This window comes from Cherax quadricarinatus, chromosome 49 (genome assembly GCF_038502225.1).
Source record: "Cherax quadricarinatus isolate ZL_2023a chromosome 49, ASM3850222v1, whole genome shotgun sequence".
Taxonomy (NCBI): Eukaryota; Metazoa; Arthropoda; class Malacostraca; order Decapoda; family Parastacidae; genus Cherax; species Cherax quadricarinatus.
In genome coordinates, this window is record NC_091340.1 from 521,891 (window position 1) to 546,342 (window position 24,452).

The following is a 24,452-nucleotide window of genomic DNA, read 5'->3' on the forward strand; positions in this document are numbered from 1 at the left end:
CCTACTGTAAACATAAGCATACTATAAACACAATAGCATAAACAATAATATAAACAAAATAAGCTCCTTATCCAATAAACACCACAACAGTAACAACAGCTGCTGCAGAAAGAAAAAGGCAGAGGAACATCGACGGCGGAGTTTCAGGAACCCAACGACAATATCACGAACAAGAACTGCGCCTGTAATGGGAGTTTAAGCCATCAGCAACAGTACAGAGAAGTCTCAGGCCATCGTAAATACTAACCTCAAGAGAACCGTGAGGAGGCGCAGCGGGAGGGGAAGAAAGATGAACCAGAGAGGTCCTTAGAGAAACAAATATCTGGATACACGAGGATGTAAAGATCGAAGCAAACAGAAGAATGTAAAAGAGTTGCAGCGATACGTATGAAGGTTCAATATGTGAAGAGCACTTTGACCTGGCTAATAATTCTCTTGAAAATTATAAATAGAATACATCACACACAAGAACATTCAAACTAAATTTAGTACACTATAATAACTATCACCAATATAACAACACGAATAATATCAAGAGTAATCACAACCAGCATTAGAAGGTAGGCTGTTTTGAAATATTTAATGAACACTGACCTGTAGATTATTCAAAGCTTTTGTCAATAAAAATATAACGCACACAGCAAAGATAATATTAACGTACTAAAAACGGCTAACAGGACTAAACACTACACAAATTCTATCACTTCAAGTTAAATTAAAGAGAATCATTAAAAATCCCATTAAAATGTTAAATATTAAAAGATTCCTTAAACTTTCCTGAGATCCTAGCAGGCACCTTAGTAATTACAGAAACAACTATGAAAGCGAAATTGCCTAAGCCCTGGGAAAACAGCTAAAATCTATTGCACAGTCGGCTGGACGCTACAAGCTACACAGAGATGGAAGGAGCACCTGATGCCTGCTGCCTATAGGCGAGACGTTTGCGCCTGATCTTCATTTGACAAATATTCGTCTCAAATTGTCATTTCCTGTTCAGAGAAAGAGCTTAACGACTACGTCCTGTCGAACCCTGTATAACTTTCTATTCCTCTGTAGGGCCCCTAGGCCCGCTACTTTTCAAGGACCTTTCCATGTATGCGGCCTATGAAGTTACTAAGGCAGAAGTCTGCAGTAGAGAGGGCTCGTTATAGCAGCACCTTCTTGTGCTGCCTATGCAGAGTGACAGGTTTTTTTTTAAAACATAGGGTAGACAAATGCATACTGGGCCAGGGCAGACACAGCGTCTTAGGGACCAAAATAGATAGTGAATCGAGTTCCAGCTTAACCAGTTATATAAACAAGAGCCGCGAGGATTGCGTGAAGCTCCACAGTGAACATTATACACACTTGGTAAGTGTGTACAGTAGGGATCCTCACTGGTTATTTCAAAGCTACCACCACCATTACCCCTTAACTCACAAGCAAAAACCTTTGTCCTTGAAGTACGAACAAAATCATTCTACGAAAGTTTAGCCAGGATCACCCCTGGGGCTCGGCAACAAGGGGTTCCCATTCACTACCTAAGGAGATAAACCTAATGCGCTGTCCAACGAGAGCAGGAAGAGAAGCCAACTTCTGACCACAGACACATCAAGGCCATAATACAGGATCGAACGCCAATCACAGGAAGCCTTGCACAATGAGCAACAGGCTCCTCCCACTCACACCTCGACGACCACAGCATAAGCCGGATTGCCAGGTGTTTGCTGAACCCGAAAGAGGTGCTGTAGCAGAGGATTAGCTCATGAAGATGCAGAGGACTCTCACCAGTGGGGAAACAATCCCCATCGCAGAAACTAAATATATGAGGGAGTTGCTGAGTTCTTAGCCAAGCCATGCCGCTCAAACCTCATCACCACCTTAAAGGTAAGACGTTGGGACGCAGCAGGCAACTTTTCTCTGAAACGCCTTATTGAGGCGCTAGAAAAAGAGAGGAAGCAGCCGGGGTAAGTGGATGGAGGAATGAAACCTTCATTATTACTTGTGCTGGACGACCCACAAGGTTTCTGCGATTTATGAAATACAGTGAAATTCGATGGTAACCCTTAGATCTCGTGCAGTTTCGATGATTTTGTCGGTGTATCAATAGCGCTGTACCAGTGACGGGTGTGTGCAACTTTTAAACACACACTGGTGTGTGCAACTTTTAAACACACCCGAATGAGTTTAAGGCGCATAACTATTTTTATTATAACTACGAGAAATCACTAAACCCGTAGGGGGGGTTAGTAATGCCTGAGAAATAGGAAGTAGGATCCTAGGAATCACCTCTAAGCGGTTAAAGACCTTAAACAAGTCTGGGTTTCCATTTTTTAACCGATTTTTGAGATTGAAATTTTCTTCCCATCTTCCTCCGGGCTGTTACGAGCTGCAGGTTCATCTTTACCTATTTTACAATGCAAAACTCTCTCTCCATGAAAGAAGAATTTGAAGGAGACGCTGCTTTACCTTATTTGCCAGTCCATCCTGGAACCAAGCAACCCACGTCCTCAAGCCAACGTCGATTGTTTACATACGATTTCAAGCAAATTTCTCGATATTACAGATTTACAGGATATATACGTCGAAAATGTATATCTAACAGTGTATATACACCGAGTGTATATCCATCAGTGTATATACACTGAGTGTATATCCAGTGTATATTCACCGAGTGTATATCCAACAGTGTATATACACCGAGTGTATATCCATCAGTGTATATACACCAAGAGTGTATATCCAGTGTATATAGGCTGAGTTTACTATAATCCGTACATTAAGGATTAAAGTATACTTGACTGGTGGTGAATAGGTGACATGTAGCCTTAATGACCCTTGTGTTAAGCCCGGTTCATTAACTTTAACGGTATGCGTTATATAGGTTATCTTTCGTTTAGTTAGGTTAGGTTAAGTCAAATTCTGTCAAGATAAACTGTCATCTTAAATTGATTGAATTCCTGTAGCAATAAAAGTTTATTTTGCAATTTGTTTTTCCTTCAAGCTGTATGTACATATAAGCAATTTACTTTAAATTAATCATAACTTAAAAATAATTACATATTTTTAAAGCCACTTGGAACTTGATGCAGGGTAACTCGTGCGAAAGTGAACGTCATTTGGAGGACAGCATTTCATTATATTCATAGGGAAGAGCTAAATCCTTAGGGACCATATAGGGACCAGTTACATCCCCTTATAATCTGTAAAGAGCGAACATAAATTCTTCCATGCTCAAAATATTTTCAAGTGGACTCGCAGTGCGTAAAGATTTATTTGGCAATTGTTTATTTCCTCTGAGAAAAATACTTTCAGAATTTCCGGGAGAAAAATACACAACATTCTGAAGAAACATTGCTAAGAGATCTAAGTTTTAATTGCCAGTCAGTGTCCCTGGCGAGGCGTGGAGAGTCTTTACTCCTCTTGAGACACCAGACACTACTGGAGGCGGCCTGACGAGCATAGGACATCTGCTGTCTCCGTGACCATTTATAAGTAAGACATGTGGTGTCTTATGTGGTGAAAGACACAGTTAGGTATCTATTCCGAAACGTTTCACCTAAACATTAAACTTCTTCAGTCGAATACAGAGGGGGCAACAGAAGCAGTAGAAATGTAATGTGATGTCATCAATCACTCGACAAGGTAGGTATAATGTTCATCAAGAAACAAGACAAGTGTTTCCTGACGCAAGTCTTGGTCATATGATAACCCGCTGCTGGAGCTTTGGGTCATCTCATACAGCAATAGCATGATATTACGCTGATGAGAAGCATTAGAGTAGTGCCATCAGCATGCAAAACTATACCAATAACAGCAATAATCCCATCAGTAGCCAATATTGTCCCAGCAGCAGCACCAGCAGTAGCAGCAGTAGTTGCTTCTGGTACCGACGGTACCAGAAGCAACAGGAAATTTACTTGTTGAAAGCATTCTACCACTGAAAGCAGTAACCAGTAGCAGCGATACGAATAAGCATAGCAAATTATCCTTTAAATGCAGCTTTATCAGGTCATGACTACGAAGTCTGCTTGGGCAGCGTTTCGCACTTACAAGTAAAACGTTGTCCAAATTGACATGTTCTGCAAAATTTCTGTAATTTCCCACATTATCAGCCAACGAGAGCAACAATTCTCATGAAGTATTCCTCTCAGATACAAACAACAAATTCTTCTACGTGCTATCCTGAGAATACCATCAGTGTTAGTAGCCCAGTCAAAGATGCTTTAAGCGAGAACTTGTCATTCTTATTGTCCCTGAATAGCTGACCATCTTGGCACCAGGATCGAAATATCTGGCAGCTGATAAGGATGAAGAAGAAGCTTTCTGCGAGAGAAGATTTTTTTAAGACAACGTCTCGTTGCTAAGAGCTTCATCAAGTCCAACGAGGACTTGATGTAGCTCTAACGGAGAGAAACACTGGATTTATGCAAGTCCGTTCCGCAAAGTGTGCTTTATGTTAACACTTGTTTTACGTGAGGGAGAGAGAGAATTGGATACCTATCGAGTGAAAGGGAAGTATTTTAACCGAGCTTACTGATAATCATTCGGCGCTCTTGCCAATACAAAAGCGCAAACACTCACAAAAAAAGTACCCCTAGCTAGTTGATAGGAATGTGAAAGAACATAATAACCTCATTTTAGCTCATAAAAGTATACGTGAGAAGATATACAGCAGACGTTTTAGCACCATCAGGGAGAAGTTGAGATAGTCGTAAACTAAGGAAATAAAGGTGCCATAAGAATAAGAAACGTATGCCTTCAGGAATGAGAGTGGCAGCTTGCAGGAAAAAATCCAAGAGGAGGGTGTGTGTACTACGGCCACTGGAAAAGTTAAATTTATACTTAACACTGAAGACGGACACCACGAGCGCAGCTCTGCTCCTTAAACTATAAATTTACCATAAATACAGGTACACACAGGAAGTCTTCCACAGCTGTAAGAGTATCTTTTAAATTCAGACAGACTGAAGAACCTTCCCCAAGTTGTTTCAGTCAACATGAGAGTCTCGTCCTTTGTTAAGACAACTTGAGGATCTGTTCTCCGCTTCTCCTCCTCCCAGGAATTCTGCATATATTTTCTGGAGTTCTGAACTGCTCTTTGGGTGTTGCTCTAGCTGCAGGCATATCAAAATAGCACAACAATTTACAGGAGGGAGATATGCATGAAAGCACATCTCAAAACAATACAATCAATACAGAGGTATCAAATATGCAGACGGAGCAGCCATCAGCAGGCACCCTGTCCTTCAAACACGAGGGGCGTTCTCACATGCATTTCTGTTTACCGAATTGTCTGATCTAAATAACTACAAGAACTACATGTGTTCTGATTGCCGAGTGAACCCAGGAAAATATCTCTGCATCACATAAGCCCAGTTCCCTCTACATCAGTGCATGCCAAAGGAATAGCACAGAGTGAAGCATAAAGTTTATAATGCCTTTAAGTATCAACATTTAACATTCCATGCCAATCAGAAAAGGAGCAAACAACTCGTCACATGGAAATAGATATCCCAGATTTGTTCAATACAAAATTGCCTAAATTAGCTCATACACAGCCCAAAAGCAATTGCAGTCTTCCAAATTTCAGCAGCACTAAGTCTGAAGCCGTTCAGAAGCTGCCTTCCCAAGCTAGCGGTATTGGAAGTTTGAAGCCGAGTGCATGAAACATTCACAAATTACAGCATGAAAATCTACACAATCCAATGTTAATCCAAAACGTTCTCTAATGTACATAAATAACCAGCACATAGGAGAGAGGAGCTTACGACGACGTTTCGGTCCGACTTGAACCATTTACAAAGTCACACTTGTGCCTTTTTGTTATTTATTTGTTCTCTAAGTTACGCCAGCAGATCAATTATGTTAGTTAACTGACATATTTGTACCTACACAGCCCAAACTTAAAAACAAAATATACTTTTCAAAATAATTAACAAGACACTTGTGCAACATTTAGGTATCTTTATTTTGGAAACGTTTCGCCAGCCAATGGCTTCTTCAGTCCATGAAAGCTTGGAGCCTTTCAAAAGTGCCATACTGAAATTATCGCACAGAAAAAAATATTTCATAAAATTAGGAAATGGGAAAATACACACCCCAGTAAGAATCCCAAGTTCCATAAGAGTAAGATGCACTAATGAGGGCATTTTGAAGCCGAACTTAAGCGAGTTTCTTAAGTTTATCACACGGAAATCAGATTCAGAAATAGTTAACATAAAACTGATCAGAGGCCATCTGCACATGCCAATAGTTGAAAGAACCTTTCCTCTAGGTACAGTACACCGGCGTTGAGAGTTTAAAGCCGATCGGATGAGTTGTTCAAGTGATAAACGAAAACTTTGAAATAAAAACATTTAAACCACCACTTAAAGATACCCGCTTCTACCTGGAGGGTATGCCGGGGATCAACGCCCCAGCGGCCCGGTCCACTACCAGGCCTCCCGGTGGATCAAGGCCTGATCAACCAGGCTGTTACTGCTGGCCGCACGTAGTCCAACGTACGAACCACAGCCCGGCTGATCCTGCACTGACTAAGTATCTGTCCAGCTCCCTCTTGAAGGCAGCCAGGGGCCTAATTCTCCTTATGTATGGTGGGAGGCTGCTGAACAGTCTTGGGCTCCGGACACTTATGGTGTTTTCTCTTAGTGTACCAATGGCGTCCCTACTTTTCATTGGGAGTATTTTGCACCGCCTGCCCAGTCTTTTACTTTCGTAGGGAGTGATTTCTGTGTGCAGATTCGGAACCATTCAAGGATCACAACAGTGCCACGATCGCACGTGCAAAGAAAATGATAGGATGGATAATGAGAACGTTTAAAACGAGAGATGCCAAGCCAGTGATGATCCTTTTCAAATCACTTGTTCTCTCTAGGCTGGAATACTGCTGTACATTAACATCTCCATTCAAAGCAGGTGTAATAGCAGATCTAGAGAGTGTACAGAGATCCTTTACTGCACGTATAAGTTCTGTCAAGCACCTTAACTACTGGGAACGCTTGGAAGCACTTGACTTGTACTCGTTGGAACGCAGGAGGGAGATATATCATAATCTACACTTGGAAAATCCTGGAAGGAATGGTCTCAAATCTGCACACAGAAATCACTCCCTACGAAAGTAAAAGACTGGGCAGGCGATGCAAAATACTCCCAATGAAAAGTAGGGACGCCATTGGTACACTAAGGGAAAACACCATAAGTGTAAGGAGCCCAAGACTGTTCAACAGCCTCCCATCAAGCATTAGGGGAATTGCCAATAAACCCCTGGCTGCCTTCAAGAGAGAGCTGGACAGATACCTAAAGTCAGTGCCGGATCAGCCGGGCTGTGGCTCGTACGTTGGACTGCGTGCGGCCAGCAGTAACAGCCTAGTTGATCAGGCCCTGATCCATCGGGAGGCCTGGTCATGGACCGGGCCGCGGGGGCGTTGATCCCCGGAATAACCTCCAGGATTTTCCAAGTGTAGATTATGATATATCTCTCTCGCTTCGGGAAAATCTAAATATTTGTTTACATATTACGTTAACGCAAATCTACTTGTTATTATACTACTCACAAGTACTTTTATTATTCAAATAACCCGCACAAGAATGCGGGTTATTTATGTATTATAGTAAACTGCCAATAACGTAGAGAAGTGCGGGTTTCTTCCGACAGAGCATAAATAAACAGTTCATACGAGCGTTGATATTCCTTTTCAAGTTATAGGACGGGCTGCAGGAAGAGCCCATTCTCGGTGTATGCATGATCGAGCCGTAGAGTATTGGTCTGAATGTGCTCACTGACTGGGCAAGTGTGTGTGTGTGTGTGTGTGTGTGTACTCACCTATTTGTGGTTGCAGGGGTCGATTCACAGCTCCTGGCCCCGCCTCTTCGCTGATTGCTACTAGGTCCTCTCTCTCCCTGCCCCATGAGCTCTATCATACCTCGCCTTAAAACTATGTATGGTTCCTGCCTCCACCACATCACTTTCTAGGCTATTCCATGGCCTGACTACTCTATGACTGAAGAAATACTTCCTAACATCCCTTTGATTCATCCGAGTCTTCAACTTCCAATTGTGACCTCTTGTGTCTGTGTCCCATCTCTGGAACATCCCGTCTTTGTCCACCTCGTCTATTCCGCGCAGTATTTTATATGTCGTTATCATGTCTCCCCTGACCCTCCTGGCCTCCAGTGTCGTCAGGCCGATTTCCCTCAACCTTTCTTCATAGGACAATCCCCGTAGCTCTGGGACTAGTCTTGTTGCAAACCTTTGCACTTTCTCTAATTTCTTGACGTGCTTGACTAGGTGTGGATTCCAAACTGGTGCTGCATACTCCAGTATGGGCCTGACGTAGATGGTGTACAGAGTCTTAAACGAATCCTTACTGAGGTATCGGAACGCTATCCGTAGGTTTGTCAGGCGCCCGTATGCTGCAGCAGTTATATGATTGATGTGCGCCTCAGGAGATATGCTCGGTGTTATACTCACCCCCAGATCTTTTTCCTTTAGTGAGGTTTGCAGTCTTTGGCCATCTAAACTATATTGTGTCTGCGGTCTTCTTTGCCCTTCCCCAATCTTCATGACTTTGCATTTGGCAGGGTTAAATTCAAGGAGCCAGTTGCTGGACCAGGCTTGTAGCCTGTCCAGATCTCTTTGTAGTCCTGCCTGATCCTCGTCCGATTCGATTCTTCTCATTAACTTCACATCGTCTGCAAACAAGGACACTTCTGAGTCTATCCCTTCCGTTATGTCGTTCACGTATACCAAGAACAGCACAGGTCCTAGGACTGACCCCTGTGGAACCCCGCTTGTCACAGGCGCCCACTCTGACACCTCGTCGCGTACCATGACTCGTTGTTTCCTCCCTGTCAGATATTCTCTGATCCATTGCAGTGCCTTTCCTGTTATGTGTGCCTGGTCCTCTAGCTTTTGCAGTAACCTCTTGTGAGGAACTGTGTCGAAAGCCTTCTTGCAGTCCAAAAATACGCAGTCGATCCACCCCTCTCTCTCTTGTCTTACTTCTGTCACCTTGTCATAAAACTCTAGTAGGTTTGTGACACAGGATTTTCCTTCCCTGAAACCGTGCTGGTTGTCAATTATACACTTGTTTCTTTCCAGGTGCCCCACCACTCTCCTCCTGATCTTCTCCATGACCTTGCATACTATACACGTTAGAGATACAGGTCTGTAGTTTAGTGCCTCATGTCTGTCTCCCTTTTTAAAAATTGGGACTACATTTGCCATTTTCCATACCTCAGGGAGTTGCCCAGTTTCAAATGATGTGTTGAAGATCTTTGTTAATGGCTCACACAATATCTCTGCTCCCTCTTTAAGGACCCATGGAGAGATGTTGTCTGGTCCCACCGCCTTTGAGGTGTCAAGTTCGCATAGCAGCTTCTTCATCTCCTCCTTGGTTATATGTACCTCATCCAGCACTTGCTGGTGTGCCCCCCTGTTCTGATTTCTTGGAGTCCTACTGGTTTCCACTGTAAATACCTCTTTAAATCTTGTGTTGAGCTCCTGACATACCTCTCGGTCGTTTCTTGTGAATTCCCCATCACCCTTCCTCAGTCTGATTACCTGGTCCTTGACTGTTGTTTTCCTCCTGATGTGGCTGTACAACAGCTTCGGGTCAGTCTTTACTTTTGATGCTATGTCATTTTCATATTGTCTCTGAGCCTCCCTTCTTATCTGTGCATATTCGTTTCTGGCTCTTCGGCTGATTTCTTTATTTTCCTGAGTTCTCTGTCTTCTGTACCTTTTCCATTCTCTAGTACACCTAGTTTTTGCCTCCCTACACCTTTGGGTGAACCAAGGACTCGTTCTGTTCTTCCCATTATTTCTGTTTCCCTTGGGAACAAACCTCTCCTCTGCCTCCTTGCATTTTGTTGCTACATAGTCCATCATTTCTTGTACTGGTTTTCCTGTCAGTTCCCTCTCCCACTGAATGTCTTGAAGGAAGTTCCTCATGCCTGAGTAGTTCCCCCTTTTGTAGTTTGTTTTTTCCCAGCCTATTCCTGCTACTCTCTCCACTTGGAGCTCAACTATGTAGTCGAAGCACAGAACCACATGATCACTAGCTCCCAGGGGCCTTTCATACATGATACCCTCGATGTCCGAACTACTCATGGTGAATACAAGGTCCAACCTTGCTGGTTCATCCTCTCCTCTCTCTCTGGTAGTGTCTCTAACATGTTGATGCATGAGGTTCTCCAGTACCACATCCATCATCTTGGCTCTCCATGTGTGTGTGTGTGTGTGTGTGTGTGTGTGTGTGTGTGTGTGTGTGTGTGTGTGTGTGTGTGTGTGTGTGTGTGTGTGTGTGTGTGTGTGTGTGTGTGTTGTGTGTGTGTGTGTGTGTGTGTGTGTGTGTGTGTGTGTGTGTGTGTGTTGTGTGTGTGTGTGTGTGTGTGTGTGTTGTGTGTGTGTTGTGTGTGTGTGTGTATGTGTGTGTGTGTGTGTGTGTGTGTGTGTGTGTGTGTGTGTGTGTGTGTGTGTGTGTGTGTGTGTGTGTGTGTGTGTGTGTGTGTGTGTTGCTACACAACGATCAGCACATGACACTGCCGTCAACAGGGTTGATATCGATGGATGCCTTTTTTACATTTCGTTTATACTCTGTTAAACTTATAGTCTTATACCTGTTTCTACCCACAAATTATTTTAAAATCCGGCCCTATTTCATGTATATTAACCCCTTACCCCTTCCTTCAAAGATTCCATCCAAAACAGTCGACAAAGAGCATGGTGCCTATTAACTGTTAGCCACAGTAAATAAGCACCAAATAGGCACAGGTGTAAGGAGCGCTACTCATATATCTCCATCCCCTACAGAATTGATAGAGTCCTTCAGTACTGGCACCCCGGTAATTATGAACGGCACCTGCATGAAGGGGAACAAATGAATTACTTATTTCGCTCTATGGTTTCAGATTTACAGGAAACACTGTTTGATATCTCTCACTACGTACATTCTGGTATGACAAGAGAGTTGTGGTTGAGTGGAACAAACTCCCCAGCAGCGTCATTGAAGCGAAAACCTTGTGTAGCTTTAAAAATAGGTTAGATAAGTACATGAGTGGGTGTGGGTGGACCTGCCTAGAAGGGGTCAGTATACCTGCTATAGTGCTCCTTCTTTCTAATGTTCTCTCTCCCCCACAGACCTGCCGGACGAGGTTCCTACCATCAGTGGGGGACGAGCAAAGTATCATGTTGGTGATAAATTGGACGTTAACTGTACGTCAGCCCGTTCACGACCAGCTGCCTCTCTCATGTGGTACATCAATGACGACCAGGTCAGTCAACATCAACAACAAACAGATCCGTTAACTGTGCAAGTCAACTACACCCAGGTTAGTCAATAATGTTAGCAATGACTAGATTAGTCAGTGACTTCAGCAAGAACCTGGTCATATATGTTGAAAATGGTATAGAACACTGACAGGTAAGTCAAGGATATAATGGTCAGTCAAAGACCTCCAGTTGCCACGGACCAACGCAAACTAGAGACTGATAACAATGAAAACGAGGTCAGTCAACAATTCAGTCAAAATCAACGACTACCATGGCAATCAATGGCATCGGTGGCAATCACGTCGGTTAACGACATCAGGGTCAATCATGGACATTAACGACATTCTGGCCAGTTAACAAGTGATCTGTAGTTATCTGCGATGAGTCAGTTATGAGGTCAGTAAGTCAGGGGGTGTCAGTCACTCATGGGGGTCAGCTATTCATGGGGCAGTATCACTCAGCATTTTAAGAGGGTAGGTAGTCAATGAGGATTTTGAATAAATAATTTCGAAAACCAGAGAAGATTAATACTTCTGTCATTGTTAAAGCAATGTTCTCAAACTAAGATGATCATTCCAATATCTACTAAAAATTCATCGTTTTGTAAGTCGGTTAATCAACTGCCATGTCTCGAGAAAGAGGATTACTTAAAGTAAGATAGGGGAAAACATATCTTAAATCTTCTTTGCAGACTTAAGGATTACTTTCTTACCTAAAACTCTTATGGTCTAATCCCTTTTATATCCTCTGACAGTTTCTCCGGAAGCCCTGCCGCCCCCTTCCAGCACCATTAATTATTCTCGGGAAACGGATTAAAGATTGTTAGATCTTCTCCGCCTTGCTCTATATTAATCTTTTCTCTCTGTCTCCGAGGATAATTCCGAGAAGCCAGGCTGATCAAGTCGCTACACGGCTCAAACACGCTAGATTAGCTATGTATTACCATTGCTTCATTCATCTGAATATTATCTCCCTCATGCCTTCCTAACGACAATCCCTTCATTATCTTCCTCACTCACCACCTTTCTCACCCTCCACCTCGTCCTCTTCCTCAGCTACTGGACCCATAGGTTATTAAAAGCTTGTCAATTTAAATTTCGCGTAAGTTTTAAAATGAGATAAATATTGCGGGCAACTGAGTAAATCATTTTAGGTGATTACCGACTAGTCATGCTATATTTTAATAAGTAATCTTTAGAATTTAATTAATTCTACCCTTTATTCTTAAGTTCTTACATGCTAAGCGCCTCGATTTAATATTTATCGACCTGTTCATTAATATAATTTTTATTGTCTCAAATCAATTTCTCTATGTAGATGTTTATGCTAGGTTAACATTAATTAACCGTTTCAATAATTATGAAATATATTGCAACTAAGAACATACAATACCGCATAAAAGTGAGACTATGTTTCCATGCACTAAAACTGTAAATCACCGAGAAGACTGAGGACACATGACAGTGAAATCCCGACATTCACAAGTTGGTACCACAGTCACTTTTACCCGTGGGAGTGAGTTGCAGAAAGATACGAAGGTTGCATAGATGGACGGGCTTTAGCTGAACTTTACGTTAACCTTTACTCAGAGTTTGGTTTGCAATTGCATGTTTACTACTTCCAGTATGAAACAAAAGTCCGGTTCACTTGACGGCTGTGTGCAAATGTTTCTATTGAAGAATAAAGTCACTGTACCGTGGTTGAAACAATTTACAAATAGACCTTAATCTTCAGATGAATCGACAGTCAGTTTATCAGCATGTCATAGATCATTTTCAAATGACAGCGCGTTCACTCACTCTCTGTCTACACTCTTATTTTCCCCCAAGACAAGTGACAATAGCGTTAAAAAAAATGACGTAAGGTAGATGAGACCTACAAGGAACAGAAAAGAATACAGAGTGAGACGACAAACACACACAGTAAGCATCTAAGGACCCACGACGTAATCACTTACGGGCTCATCAGCAAATTCATGGGAAAGCACTTTGCTCGTAGGCGTCACACAATGCCTAAAAAATTAAAGGTTAGCTCCAAATTTTATAATTAAGAGCCATTCACTGCCTAGAAGGGAATCACCTACAGGTGAGAGAAAAAGACGCTTCACCCTCCTTGAGAAGGAAAGATGCATCATTCCCAGTTGTTGCCTCCGGTAAATTTGCACAAACTGGTGATAATTCAATGTCTGAAGATCCTCCTCATTTGTTCTCAATCCACGGTATTACCAGTCCGGATGCTGCACTCATACTGGAACTCTCATAGAAGGAGACTCAATGGGGAAATGCAAACTTTCTTCTTGAGACATTCTTTTCTCATGAAGCTAATACTCGGTGAATCTGTGAAAAATAGAGTTTACTGAGGGTTCCTGAAAAATTCTTCACATCAGAGAGAGCTTCGAGTTCATGTGCCGTCAAGACATTTAATCTAAGGCACACCATTCTTTACTGCCTCCTCGGAAAAATCGTGCATCTCGGCCGCCCAGTGAAACCTCAGCAAGTTCATCAGTTAAGCTGTGTTCTTACAGGCTTCATTATATGTATCATCGGATAGAAAAACTGTTAGTAGTGCATTGAATAATGTCGAAACACACTCAGAAAACTCTGCCGCTGCAAAGGCAATGTGAGGAACACTAATTACTGCTAGTATTGATTTAAGAGTATTCCTGGAGATATCTTCTGTAATTCCAAAATGTAGAGCGGATTCAAAAATGTCTTCATTTTCAATTGGTTTTGTCGAATTGGTAAAATACTTATGTGCCGTAGCCTGTGTAACTGATGGGTTTAGTTTACCATGGAGTGAGTAACGTGACAATATTGGCACTGGGAATCACGGGGCAGGTAAAGCTTAAACATCCAATTTTCATAAAAGTAAATAATTTTGTCAAGGATGGGATGCGTTGCTTATTTCTAAAATTATCTTTAGATACGAAGTCTGCTACTGGCTCCAATCCTAAGACTGGTGGTTTTCTTCATTGCTGATGATATTTTACGATGTTTCAACTAAATGCGTTAGTAGGAGCTCTCTCTCTCTCTCTGTCTCTCTCTCTCTCTCTCTCTCTCTCTCTCTCTCTCTCTCTCTCTGTGGAGATCGAGAGAGCTAAAGATCCAGACATATCAACATAATGAACTAAAATTCATATTTTATGTAAAAAAAACATTTTGAAGCGACTCAAATACATATAAATGTAATTCTGAAAGCTCTTATTAAAAATAGTGAACAGTGTAAGTCATCAAAAACTCTCAGTAAACCTAAAGTTAGTACCTGACCAGCCAGGCTGTGGCTTGTACGTTGGTTTACGTGCGGCCAGCAGTAAAAGCCTGATTGATCATGCCCTGATCCACCACGAAGCCTGATCACGGACCGGGCCGCCGAGGGAGCGATAACCCCCCGAAACCCTCTCCAGATATCCCCACACACATTAGGCAAACCAGAATTAAAATACAAAACCAATCAAACCAACAACCACGAAAAGTCTCACTGCTAAAATAACCTGCACTAATTATCAGTATTACTAAACGTTAAAAAATAGGATATTGATAAAATTTCATGAATTTCTTACAGACTGGAAGGAAGTTGTTAAGGGTTCGAGAGCGCTTAAATATGAAGCTTCGTAAAAACTCTCGGGCTGTCCCACTCAAATATGACCATTACAACATTTCAAAATATAACCCTAAACAGTTTTTAAAATATATAATTAATGGTTAACTTCAAAAGACTTAAAATTTCCATAAGGGTGGTTATATTATTATTATATATATATATATATATATATATATATATATATAAATAAAAGACTGAAGCGTCAAAGTCGAAGAAGTGGAAAAAGTTAAAATGATCTCAGAGTTGCTGGACGGCGAGTCACACAGCGAGGAACAAGAGGAATTGCTGCAATCAGGTAGCTATGGATGGTGTGCAGGTGGCCACGGCTGATGTATATGTATGATGTAAATGGTTTAAAAAGCCAACTGATTGAAGAATGAGACTTGTGCAACATTTGGAAATCTTTATACATTAAAGACGTCCTCCGTCGACTGAGGACAGTCTTATAATGACGACGAAACATACCATCACCAACAATACTTTCTCAAAGTGAAAACTCCATCCATACTCTCCTCAAACTCCTTAACCTTCACAACCTTTGCATTTCCAGCTCTTTCAAAATCTTATCCTCAGAATACCGCATTAGGTCGCGAGAGAATACCACAACCCGGCCCTGATTTAAAGTGGCATGAGTACACAGAACCTCAGCACCCGGAATACTTAAAATATCTCGGGCTGATAAAAGAGAACTATATGTTTTTCTATTTTGGATTCCCACCCACTGGAAAAAAAATTAAAAGATGGTAAGCGTAAAAATATCTGCAAAAACTCTAGCTTGTTCAATACACAAATAACCTGAAGTTTCGACCGAAACGCCGTCCTAAGTTTCATTTTATTGGTGTATTGCTCCAGTCACGGTATTGTGCCTTGTTATTCATTACCGGATTGTTCAATAACGCGAAAACTAAACATTTATCTGAAGCTTGCTTCTAGATGCTGGTGCCAGTACATTTATCATGTCAGGAACCCTTCTGTTGCCACAACGGCAGCCCTACAACTGCTCAACCTTAAGGAAATGGGAGAAGTCTTTGTGTTCGAAGCAAGGAAGGTCAACCAGAGCACTGTGGAACTGCAAGGCTGAGAAGCTTTTCAACTCCGAGAACCTCTTGTCGACTCACATGCCTGTTTGCTTGCCTGTTCAGCTAACCTCTGGTGCCTACAAAGGCCAAACGAACATTATATATATATATATATATATATATATATATATATATATATATATATATATATATATATATATATATATATATATATATATATATATATATGTCGTGCCGAATAGGCAGAACTTGCCATCTTGGCTTAAATAGCAATGCTCATCTTGCCATATATGACAAGTGAAAATTTGTGTATGCAATAATTTCGCCAAAATCTTTCTGAACGTAACGAAAAAAATATATTTGATTGTGTTTGTTTAGTACTACCGTCCTGCCAAGTGAGTGTAAAACGAAAGCCTGTAATTGTTTTACATGATGGTAGGATTGCTGGTGTCCTTTTTTCTGTCTCATGAACATGCAAGATTTCAGGTACGTCTTGCTACTTCTACTTACACTTAGGTCACACTACACATACATGTACAAGCACATATATACACACCCCTCTGGGTTTTCTTCTATTTTCTTTCTAGTTCTTATTCTTGTTTATTTCCTCTTATCTCCATGGGAAGTGGAACAGAATTCTTCCTCCGTAAGCCATGCGTGTTGTAAGAGGCGACTAAAATGCCGGGAGCAAGGGGCTAGTAACCTCTTCTCCTGTATATATTACTAAATTTAAAAGGAGAAACTTCAGTTTTTTCTTTTGGGCCACCCCACCTCAGTGGGATACGGCTGGTACGTTGAAAATATACAAAACAACCACTCTGAAAGAATAGAGAAATTCCAAGCGCTTTTGTGAGTAACGAAAGCGCTTGGAATTTCTCTATTCTTTCAGAGTGGTTGTTTTGCATATTCTGAAATCACCTGTTTACTGTGATCTTATTGTATATATATATATATATATATATATATATATATATATATATATATATATATATATATATATATATATATATATATATATATATATATATATATATATATATATATAAAAGGAAAGAGCGAGAGAATTGATTACATGTAGGTAGTTATGAAATTTACGGAGTACTTTATAACAAAAAAGGCACAATACCGTGACTGGAACAATACACAAATAACCCACACATAGAAGAGAGGAGCTTACGACGACGTTTCGGTCCAACTTGGACTATTTACAAAGTCACACTATCGTCGTCGTAAGCTCCTCTCTTCTATGTGCGGGTTATCTGTGTACGGAGTACTTTGATCGCGTTGGTTACTCAGCAAAACAACCATATAGAAATATATACAACAATAAAAAAAATAATAAATTAAAAAATAATAACGCAATCAAAACATTCAACACAAATAAATACTATCATATCAAGTTAAAACATCCAGCATCAATTAAAACAAAAAATAGGCTATTGATGTCAAAAGCTTCTCCTGAAAGTTCCTTGAGGGAGGACCGAGTGTGAACTGGAGTACGTAGAATCTTGTCCTAGGGACACCCCGACACAGACTGCTTAGATTCTTAATTTTGCCTACACTTGCAGTTTTCCTTACCCCAGATCGCCAAGCCCAGCCCAGATTCCCCAGTCATGCAACACAGGTAGGTCGTGAGAGCGACTCCTCTGGTGGACAGAGAATTTGTTAGTAAGGCTTCTCATCAGCAGCCAGTGATGAGGTACTATCAGATGACCAGTCACGTACCCACACAGCCAGTGAAGAGAAAGTGATATCAGGTGACCAGAAAACTTGGTGAATCAAAGAAGCAGTGTTCCATTTCTCCCCATTCCATTGCGTTAAGGTTCCTACCTCCAAGGGAAGAGAAAGGGGATGGGAAGAGGATCAAAAAAGGGAGGAAACTATATTTGTATACAAAAGACAAAAAAGAATTGTAGGAGCAGGGGAGATAAACGGGCGGAGGAAAGTTATTTAGAGAGAAAAGCGTAAGATAGGTGAGAGGTCCGAAGAGAGAAGAGGGAGTGAGGGGTGGCAGAGAAAATATGGAGATTGGAAGAGACAGGTGATGGCGGGTAGGTGTTAAACATGTGAGGGACAGATGGAAGGGGGTAGGGTAGAGAGAAAGCACTACTGAAAGAGTGAACTATACACACAGAAAAAGAAAGCGAGAAAGAGCAAGAAGAAAAAATGAAAGAAAACGGACTAGAGAGTGCACTAAAGCTCATCTTGTATTTGCTTGATAGCAAAAGCTCCAAGCCTATAAGAAGCACACGTTCGCTCTTATCTTGAGTATGCACCACTCTCTTTGATTGCCTGGGCTCATGCCATCGCCTCCTGTACAGGGTACATGACTTGAGCCATGCAGATTATCTCCCTTCTCAGCACAGCCTAGTTGAATATGTCATTTCTGAAGAACCTTCACCACCAGAGAGGCGTCAATTGCATAAGAACATAAGAACAGGCGCACTGGCCCATAACTAGGCAAGTCTTTCTCAAACCCAAACCCACTAACAAAAATATTCGCCCAACCCACTTTCAGTGCAGTTTTGCAAAAACTGATGTTTTTAAGGTCACACAACTCGTCCAGTTAAGTGGGCAGCAAAACCGGCATCAACATTACCACAAGACAAACGGCCAAGAGCATTTTTGTCTTGTGAATGAAGACTTTTGTGTACAGTTTAATGTATTTATTAGTGGAAACGTTTCGCCATGAGTGATTTCTTCAGTTCTTCTCAGCTTCCACCGTTCTTTATCATGGACTGAAGAAGCCACTAGCTGGCGAAACTTTTCCATAATATACCCAAGAAGGATGGAAGCTTGATTCTCCGTCCAACACTCGCGGGCCGGTCTCGGACCAACCAGAGCGTCCCGATGGCTAGAAGTAAGATCTCTAAGATTAGCTCTTCATTTCGACAACGTTTAGCTTCATGTTGAGCTTTATCTCAGTCAAAGCAACGTGATCACAATCATGACCTGCCCTGCAAACACTCCTCTGCCATACGCCTTCCAAGGAAGACATCATAAGTGACCATCCATTCACTGATCGACTCTTCTGTGTCATTATAACTCTCTCAACATCCACACACTTGAAAACTTCAAGTCAACTGATCAAATAAAAGAACTGGAACATGCATCACCCTCACACTGTACCATATATGTATTTTTTTAAGTGAGCAGAGGAAAGGAAAAGTTTTGGCTTATAAAATACATCCTGAAAAACAAAGGATAACTGTAGAACCTTGTCCAAGAGAGAGAGAGAGAGAGAGAGAGAGAGAGAGAGAGAGAGAGAGAGAGAGAGAGAGAGAGAGAGAGAGAGAGAGAGAGAGAGAGAGAGAGAGAGAGAGAAAGGACAAGAAAGGACATAAGGAGGACCAGTGTCGGAAGAAAAAGGACCTTGACAGACAGGGCCACCTGTTTAGAGACCTGTTCTCAGAACAAACCAGCAGGATCTCTGAATTGGTAAACACTCTCACACGTCACCCACTTAGCTACTCCTATCCCAGCCCAGCAGGTGGGATTGGGCCTTATACAAGACCACAGACCTACATCCCCTGCAGCTGCCTCAGTACCCACCTCCTCTCAAGGGCAGGCACCTTACATTCCCTACACACCCACCACCTCAAGCTGACCACTTCATCATGAGGGAGCCAGTCTATCAGCATCCTGTCGGCCAACATTAGAGGTTTCATTACTAATGTTGAGAGCTCACACATAGCTTTGTGAACACTGACGTCCTGACATGATAGCTGTTGTTGAAACATTTTGGATGACAGGACTCCAGAAAATTTTGCAAGAATTGCTGGCTACACCTCATGGATGAGAAGAGACAGGCAAGGGCAAGGAGGTGGTGTTGCTGTGTGCTTCTCTAAAAGTGTTCATGCCCAGCACATAGATGTTGCCACCCCTACACATCTTGAAATGATGTTCTTCAAGCTCTGTATAAACACTAGTACCTCTGTACTAGCATGTGCAATGTACAGACCTCAGTGGCAACATGCAGACCCCTATCAACTTCCTAATGGAAAATATTGACTCCCTCTGCTACAACACAACTGTCAACATATTATAATTGTTGGTGACTCAACCAGCACCTTATACAGAGGGACTTTGATGACCTTCTTGCAGTGTTTGACATGAGAAACTTTGTTGATTTCCCTACTCATATCTCTGGCTCCTCCCTTGACCCAGTAGTGAGTGATCTGGCAGAAGGCATAGTCACTTGTCAACCCCTCTGCTACGTTGGATCGTCTGACCACAAGGCTGTTTTTACCACACTTAAGATCCCAACAGAACGAGGTGAGGAGTCCTCACGCACAACCTGGCTATGGGAAAGAGGTAATTGGCCAGCCCTTTGCTCTGAGCTCGCCACCACCGACTGGAATGCTCTTCTCCAGGGGGATGTTGACAACCAAGTGAAAGCCTTCACTGGACACATCCTTAATCTGCAACAAGAACACATTCCTCACCGGCAATATGTGACAAAAGCCTACAGATCAGCCTTGGTTTGGCTTTCGTTGTAGAGAGGCTGCTACTGCTAAGTACAAAGCATGGCAGAAGGTATAAGAGACATCCTACCACCTATAACAGGAACTTGCACATGCAAGCCTGTAGGCATATGGGTGATGTTCAAAAGGGTGGGCCATTGCTAAATGGGAGGTGGACACTAAAAGAAAGTTAGCATCAGGTAGGGTAGGCTCCAAAACCTGGTGGTCCCTGGTCAAGGACAGACAAGGTTATCTGCCTGATGAACTTATTCCACCTCTAAATCGACAGGATGGGACCAACCTTTCTACTAGTAGTCAAGAGAAGGCGGACCTCTTTGCTGAACACTTTGCTATAAAATGCAAGTTCCTGATCCAGCAAGGGACCCTCCTTGGCTAGCTGCAAGAACTGTGTCAAAACTGTCAGTGGTGACAATAAGGCAGGAGGAGGCATTTCCTTCTTAAATCATTGACCAGGAAAGGCTGGTAGGCCCAGACAAGTTGAGCCCAAGATTGTTGAGAAGATGTGCAGACCAGCTAGCAGCACCTCTAACTCGCATCTTTCAGCACTGCCTAGTACAGTGCAAATGGCCCTCTCCATGGAAAGAGGCAAATGTAGTCCCTGTTCACAAAAAGAAGAGCAGAGCAGAAATCAGCAACTACAGACCAGTGTCACCCTGTCAATCACTGGTAAGATCCTTGAGACAATAATCTCAAGACAAATGACAGATTTTTTTTTGACTACCACTCACTACTTTGTGATCGTCAATATGGCTTCAGGAAAGGTTACTCTGCTGCTGATCTGTTGTTAAACCTCTCCACTAAGTGGCACCAGTCACTGGATGAATCCAAAGTCAGCTGTGTGGTAGCACTGGACATTGCTGGCGCTGACCGGGTGTGGCACCAGGGCCTCTTAGCAAAACTTCAAGCACTGGGAATTGCAGGCTCTACGCTATGTCTCCTCAGTGATTACCTTCATGGTAGATCTCTAATGTAGTCCCCTCAATGGAACGGAATCAGCAAGGCATCCTATTGGGGCAAGCGTTCCACAAGGAAGTGTGCTGGGTCCACTGTTATGGAATGTCTACTTCAACGACCTTCTTCATCTCATCCCAGAATCACATGCATATGCAGACGACTGTACACTGACATTCACTTATCCAAGAGAAGAAATGCCAGCTGCTCTAAGCTTACATCAATCACCAGCTGAGAGCCTATATCAGCTTGGGGAAATAGATGGCAAGTAACATTTGCACCTGAGAAAACGCAAATGATGATCGTCTCTAGGCACCATGATGGTAATGCTGGTGCAGTAGTAAGGATGAATGGGACGATGTTGGCACCTGGAGAAGAAGTTGATATCCTTGGGGTGAAATTTGACTCCAAACCTAACCATGAAGAAACCATGTTGTAAATCTTGCAAACAAGGCAGCCAGGAAGCTTACAGCACTTCGCCGTATCTCGCATCTGCTTGACAGTACGGGTTGCAAGATCCTGTACGAGGCACAAGTACGCTCACACCTTGAGTATGCTCCACTTTCTTGGTTTGCCTGCCCCCTCTCATCTGCGACTGCTTGACAGAGTAGAGAACAGAGCAAGACGTCTCATCTCTCGCCTGGACCCATCCTGGATAGATCTGTCATTTCAGCAGAGCCTTCAACATAGGAGGGATGTGGGTGGCCTTACTGTTATGTACAAGGCCAATATTGTCAAAATACACACTTGGATCCACTTCGAGGACAGCGTGAAACAAGCTTTTATGCCACAAGACGGGCAGAAAGCAGCAACTTCACTCTGGCATTGCTCCAGAACATCACTCCATCTGAGATCATACATACCCAGGATGACTCGAGTATGGAACACATTCGTACAGTATAATGATGTCAACGAGATAACGTCAGTTGATCAAATGAAAATGCTGGCCCACAGATGGCTCCAACTTCATCCTGTTCCCCTACTTGTATGTCTCATAACAATAAAAATGCTTTCAAATGAGCTGATGTAGGTAATAGCCTCTTAGCTTGCCAATAAAGTTAGGAATCCTTAACCTGTAAATAGCTGTCAATAAAGCTAGGATCCTTAACCTTGTCAAACCCTGTGTAAAAGAGAGAGAGGGGGGGGGGGCATGAGTGCGTGCTAGAATGTGCGCAAGAATATGTACGTATGTCTGTGTGTGTGTATTCACCTAATTGTTGCAGAGGTCGATTCATAGCTCCTGGCCCCGCCTCTTCACTGGTCGCTATGTCCACTCTCTACCTGTGTGTTTGTTACCATTCAGTCCTAGGCACATGTCAATTAGACACTAAGCCTGTTGTATATGCGTGCATGTGTGTGCTCACCTAGTTGTGGTTGCGGGGGTCGATTCACAGCTCCTGGCCCCGCCTCTTCAACTGGCCGCTACTTAGTCACTCTTCCCGCTCCGTGAGCTTTATCATACCTCTTCTTAAAGCTATGTATGGATCCTGCCTCCACTACATCACTACCCAGGCTATTCCACTTCCTGACAACTCTGTGACTGAAGAAATACTTCCTAACATCCCTGTGATTCATTTCAGTCTTCAACTTCCAACTGTGACCCCTTGTTGCCGTGTCCCATCTCTGGAACATCTTGTCTGTCCACCTTGTCTATACCTCTCAGTATTTTATATATCGTTATCATATCCCCCCTATCTCTCCTGTCTTTCAGTGTGTATGTGTACTCACCTAGTTCCCACCTAGTTAAGGTTGCAGGGGTCGAGTCCAAGCTCCTGGCCCCGCCTCTTCACTGGTAGCTACTAGGTCACTCTCCCTGAACCATGAGCTTTATCATACCTCTGCTTAAAGCTATGTATGGACGTGTGTGTGTGTGTCATCTACGACCATTCGTTCTTAGAACAATTCGAGTCTGGAACACGTTCGTTTATCATACAAACGTGAGTGAAACAGATAACTGAAAAGATAACAAAGGTAATTTACCAAATGAAACCTCTGACTCACAACTGGTTCCAACTTCATCTTGTTCCTTGTCTGTCTGATTCATAAAATGTAATAACGATGATGCTAAGGATGACTTTCAAATAAACAAAGGTATGCGATAGCTCTTAACATGAAAATAAAGGTAAGAGGAGCTCTTAATCTAACCCTTAAAAACCATGGTGTTACAAAAAGAGGAAGGAGAGGGAGGGGAGAGAAAGAGAGAAAGAGAGAGAGAGAGAGAGAGAGAGAGAGAGAGAGAGAGGGAGAGAGAGAGAGGGAGAGAGAGAGAGAGAGGAACTTGCACATGCAAGCCTGTAGGCATATGGGTGATGTTCAAAAGTGGGCCATTGCTAAATGGGAGGTGGACACTAAAAGAAAGTTAGCATCAGGTAGGGTAGGCTCCAAAACCTGGTGGTCCCTGGTCAAGGACAGACAAGGTTATCTGCCTGATGAACTTATTCCACCTCTAAATCGACAGGATGGGACCACCTCTACTAGTAGTCAAGAGAAGGCGGACCTCTTTGCTGAACACTTTGCTACCAAAATGCAAGTTCCTGATCCAGCAAGGGACCCTCCTTGGCTAGCTGCAAGAACTGTGTCAAAACTGTCAGTGGTGACAATAAGGCAGGAGGAGGTGCATTTCCTTCTTAAATCGCTTGACCAAGAAAAGGCTGTGGGCCCAGACAAGTTGAGCCCAAGATTGTTGAGAAGATGTGCAGACCAGCTAGCAGCACCTCTAACTCGCATCTTTCAGCACTGCCTAGTACAGTGTAAATGGCCCTCTCTATGGAAAGAGGCAAATGTAGTCCCTGTTCACAAAAAGAAGAGCAGAGCAGAAATAAGCAACTACAGACCAGTGTCACTCCTGTCAATCACTGGTGAGATCCTTGAAACAATAATCTCAAGACAAATGACAGATTTTTTTGACTACCACTCACTACTTTGTGATCGTCAATATGGTTTCAGGAAAGGTTACTCTGCTGCTGATCTGTTGTTAAACCTCTCCACTAAGTGGCACCAGTCACTGGATGAATCCAAAGTCAGCTGTGTGGTAGCACTGGACATTGCTGGCGCTTTCGACCGGGTGTGGCACCAGGGCCTCTTAGCAAAACTTCAAGCACTGGGAATTGCAGGCTCTACGCT

At 42.6% G+C, this 24,452-nt stretch overlaps 1 protein-coding gene across 1 annotated transcript in view; it reads left to right on the top strand.

The window, feature by feature from the left end:
* The window catches only part of LOC138854084 (cell adhesion molecule 1-like), a 296,513-nt gene that overhangs the window by 258,413 nt on the left and 13,648 nt on the right, over positions 1 to 24,452 (top strand). Inside the window, exon 4 of the mRNA XM_070095067.1 lies at positions 11,123 to 11,256. Coding sequence (XP_069951168.1) covers positions 11,123 to 11,256 — 134 coding nt within the window. The remainder of the gene's footprint in view (positions 1 to 11,122; positions 11,257 to 24,452) is intronic.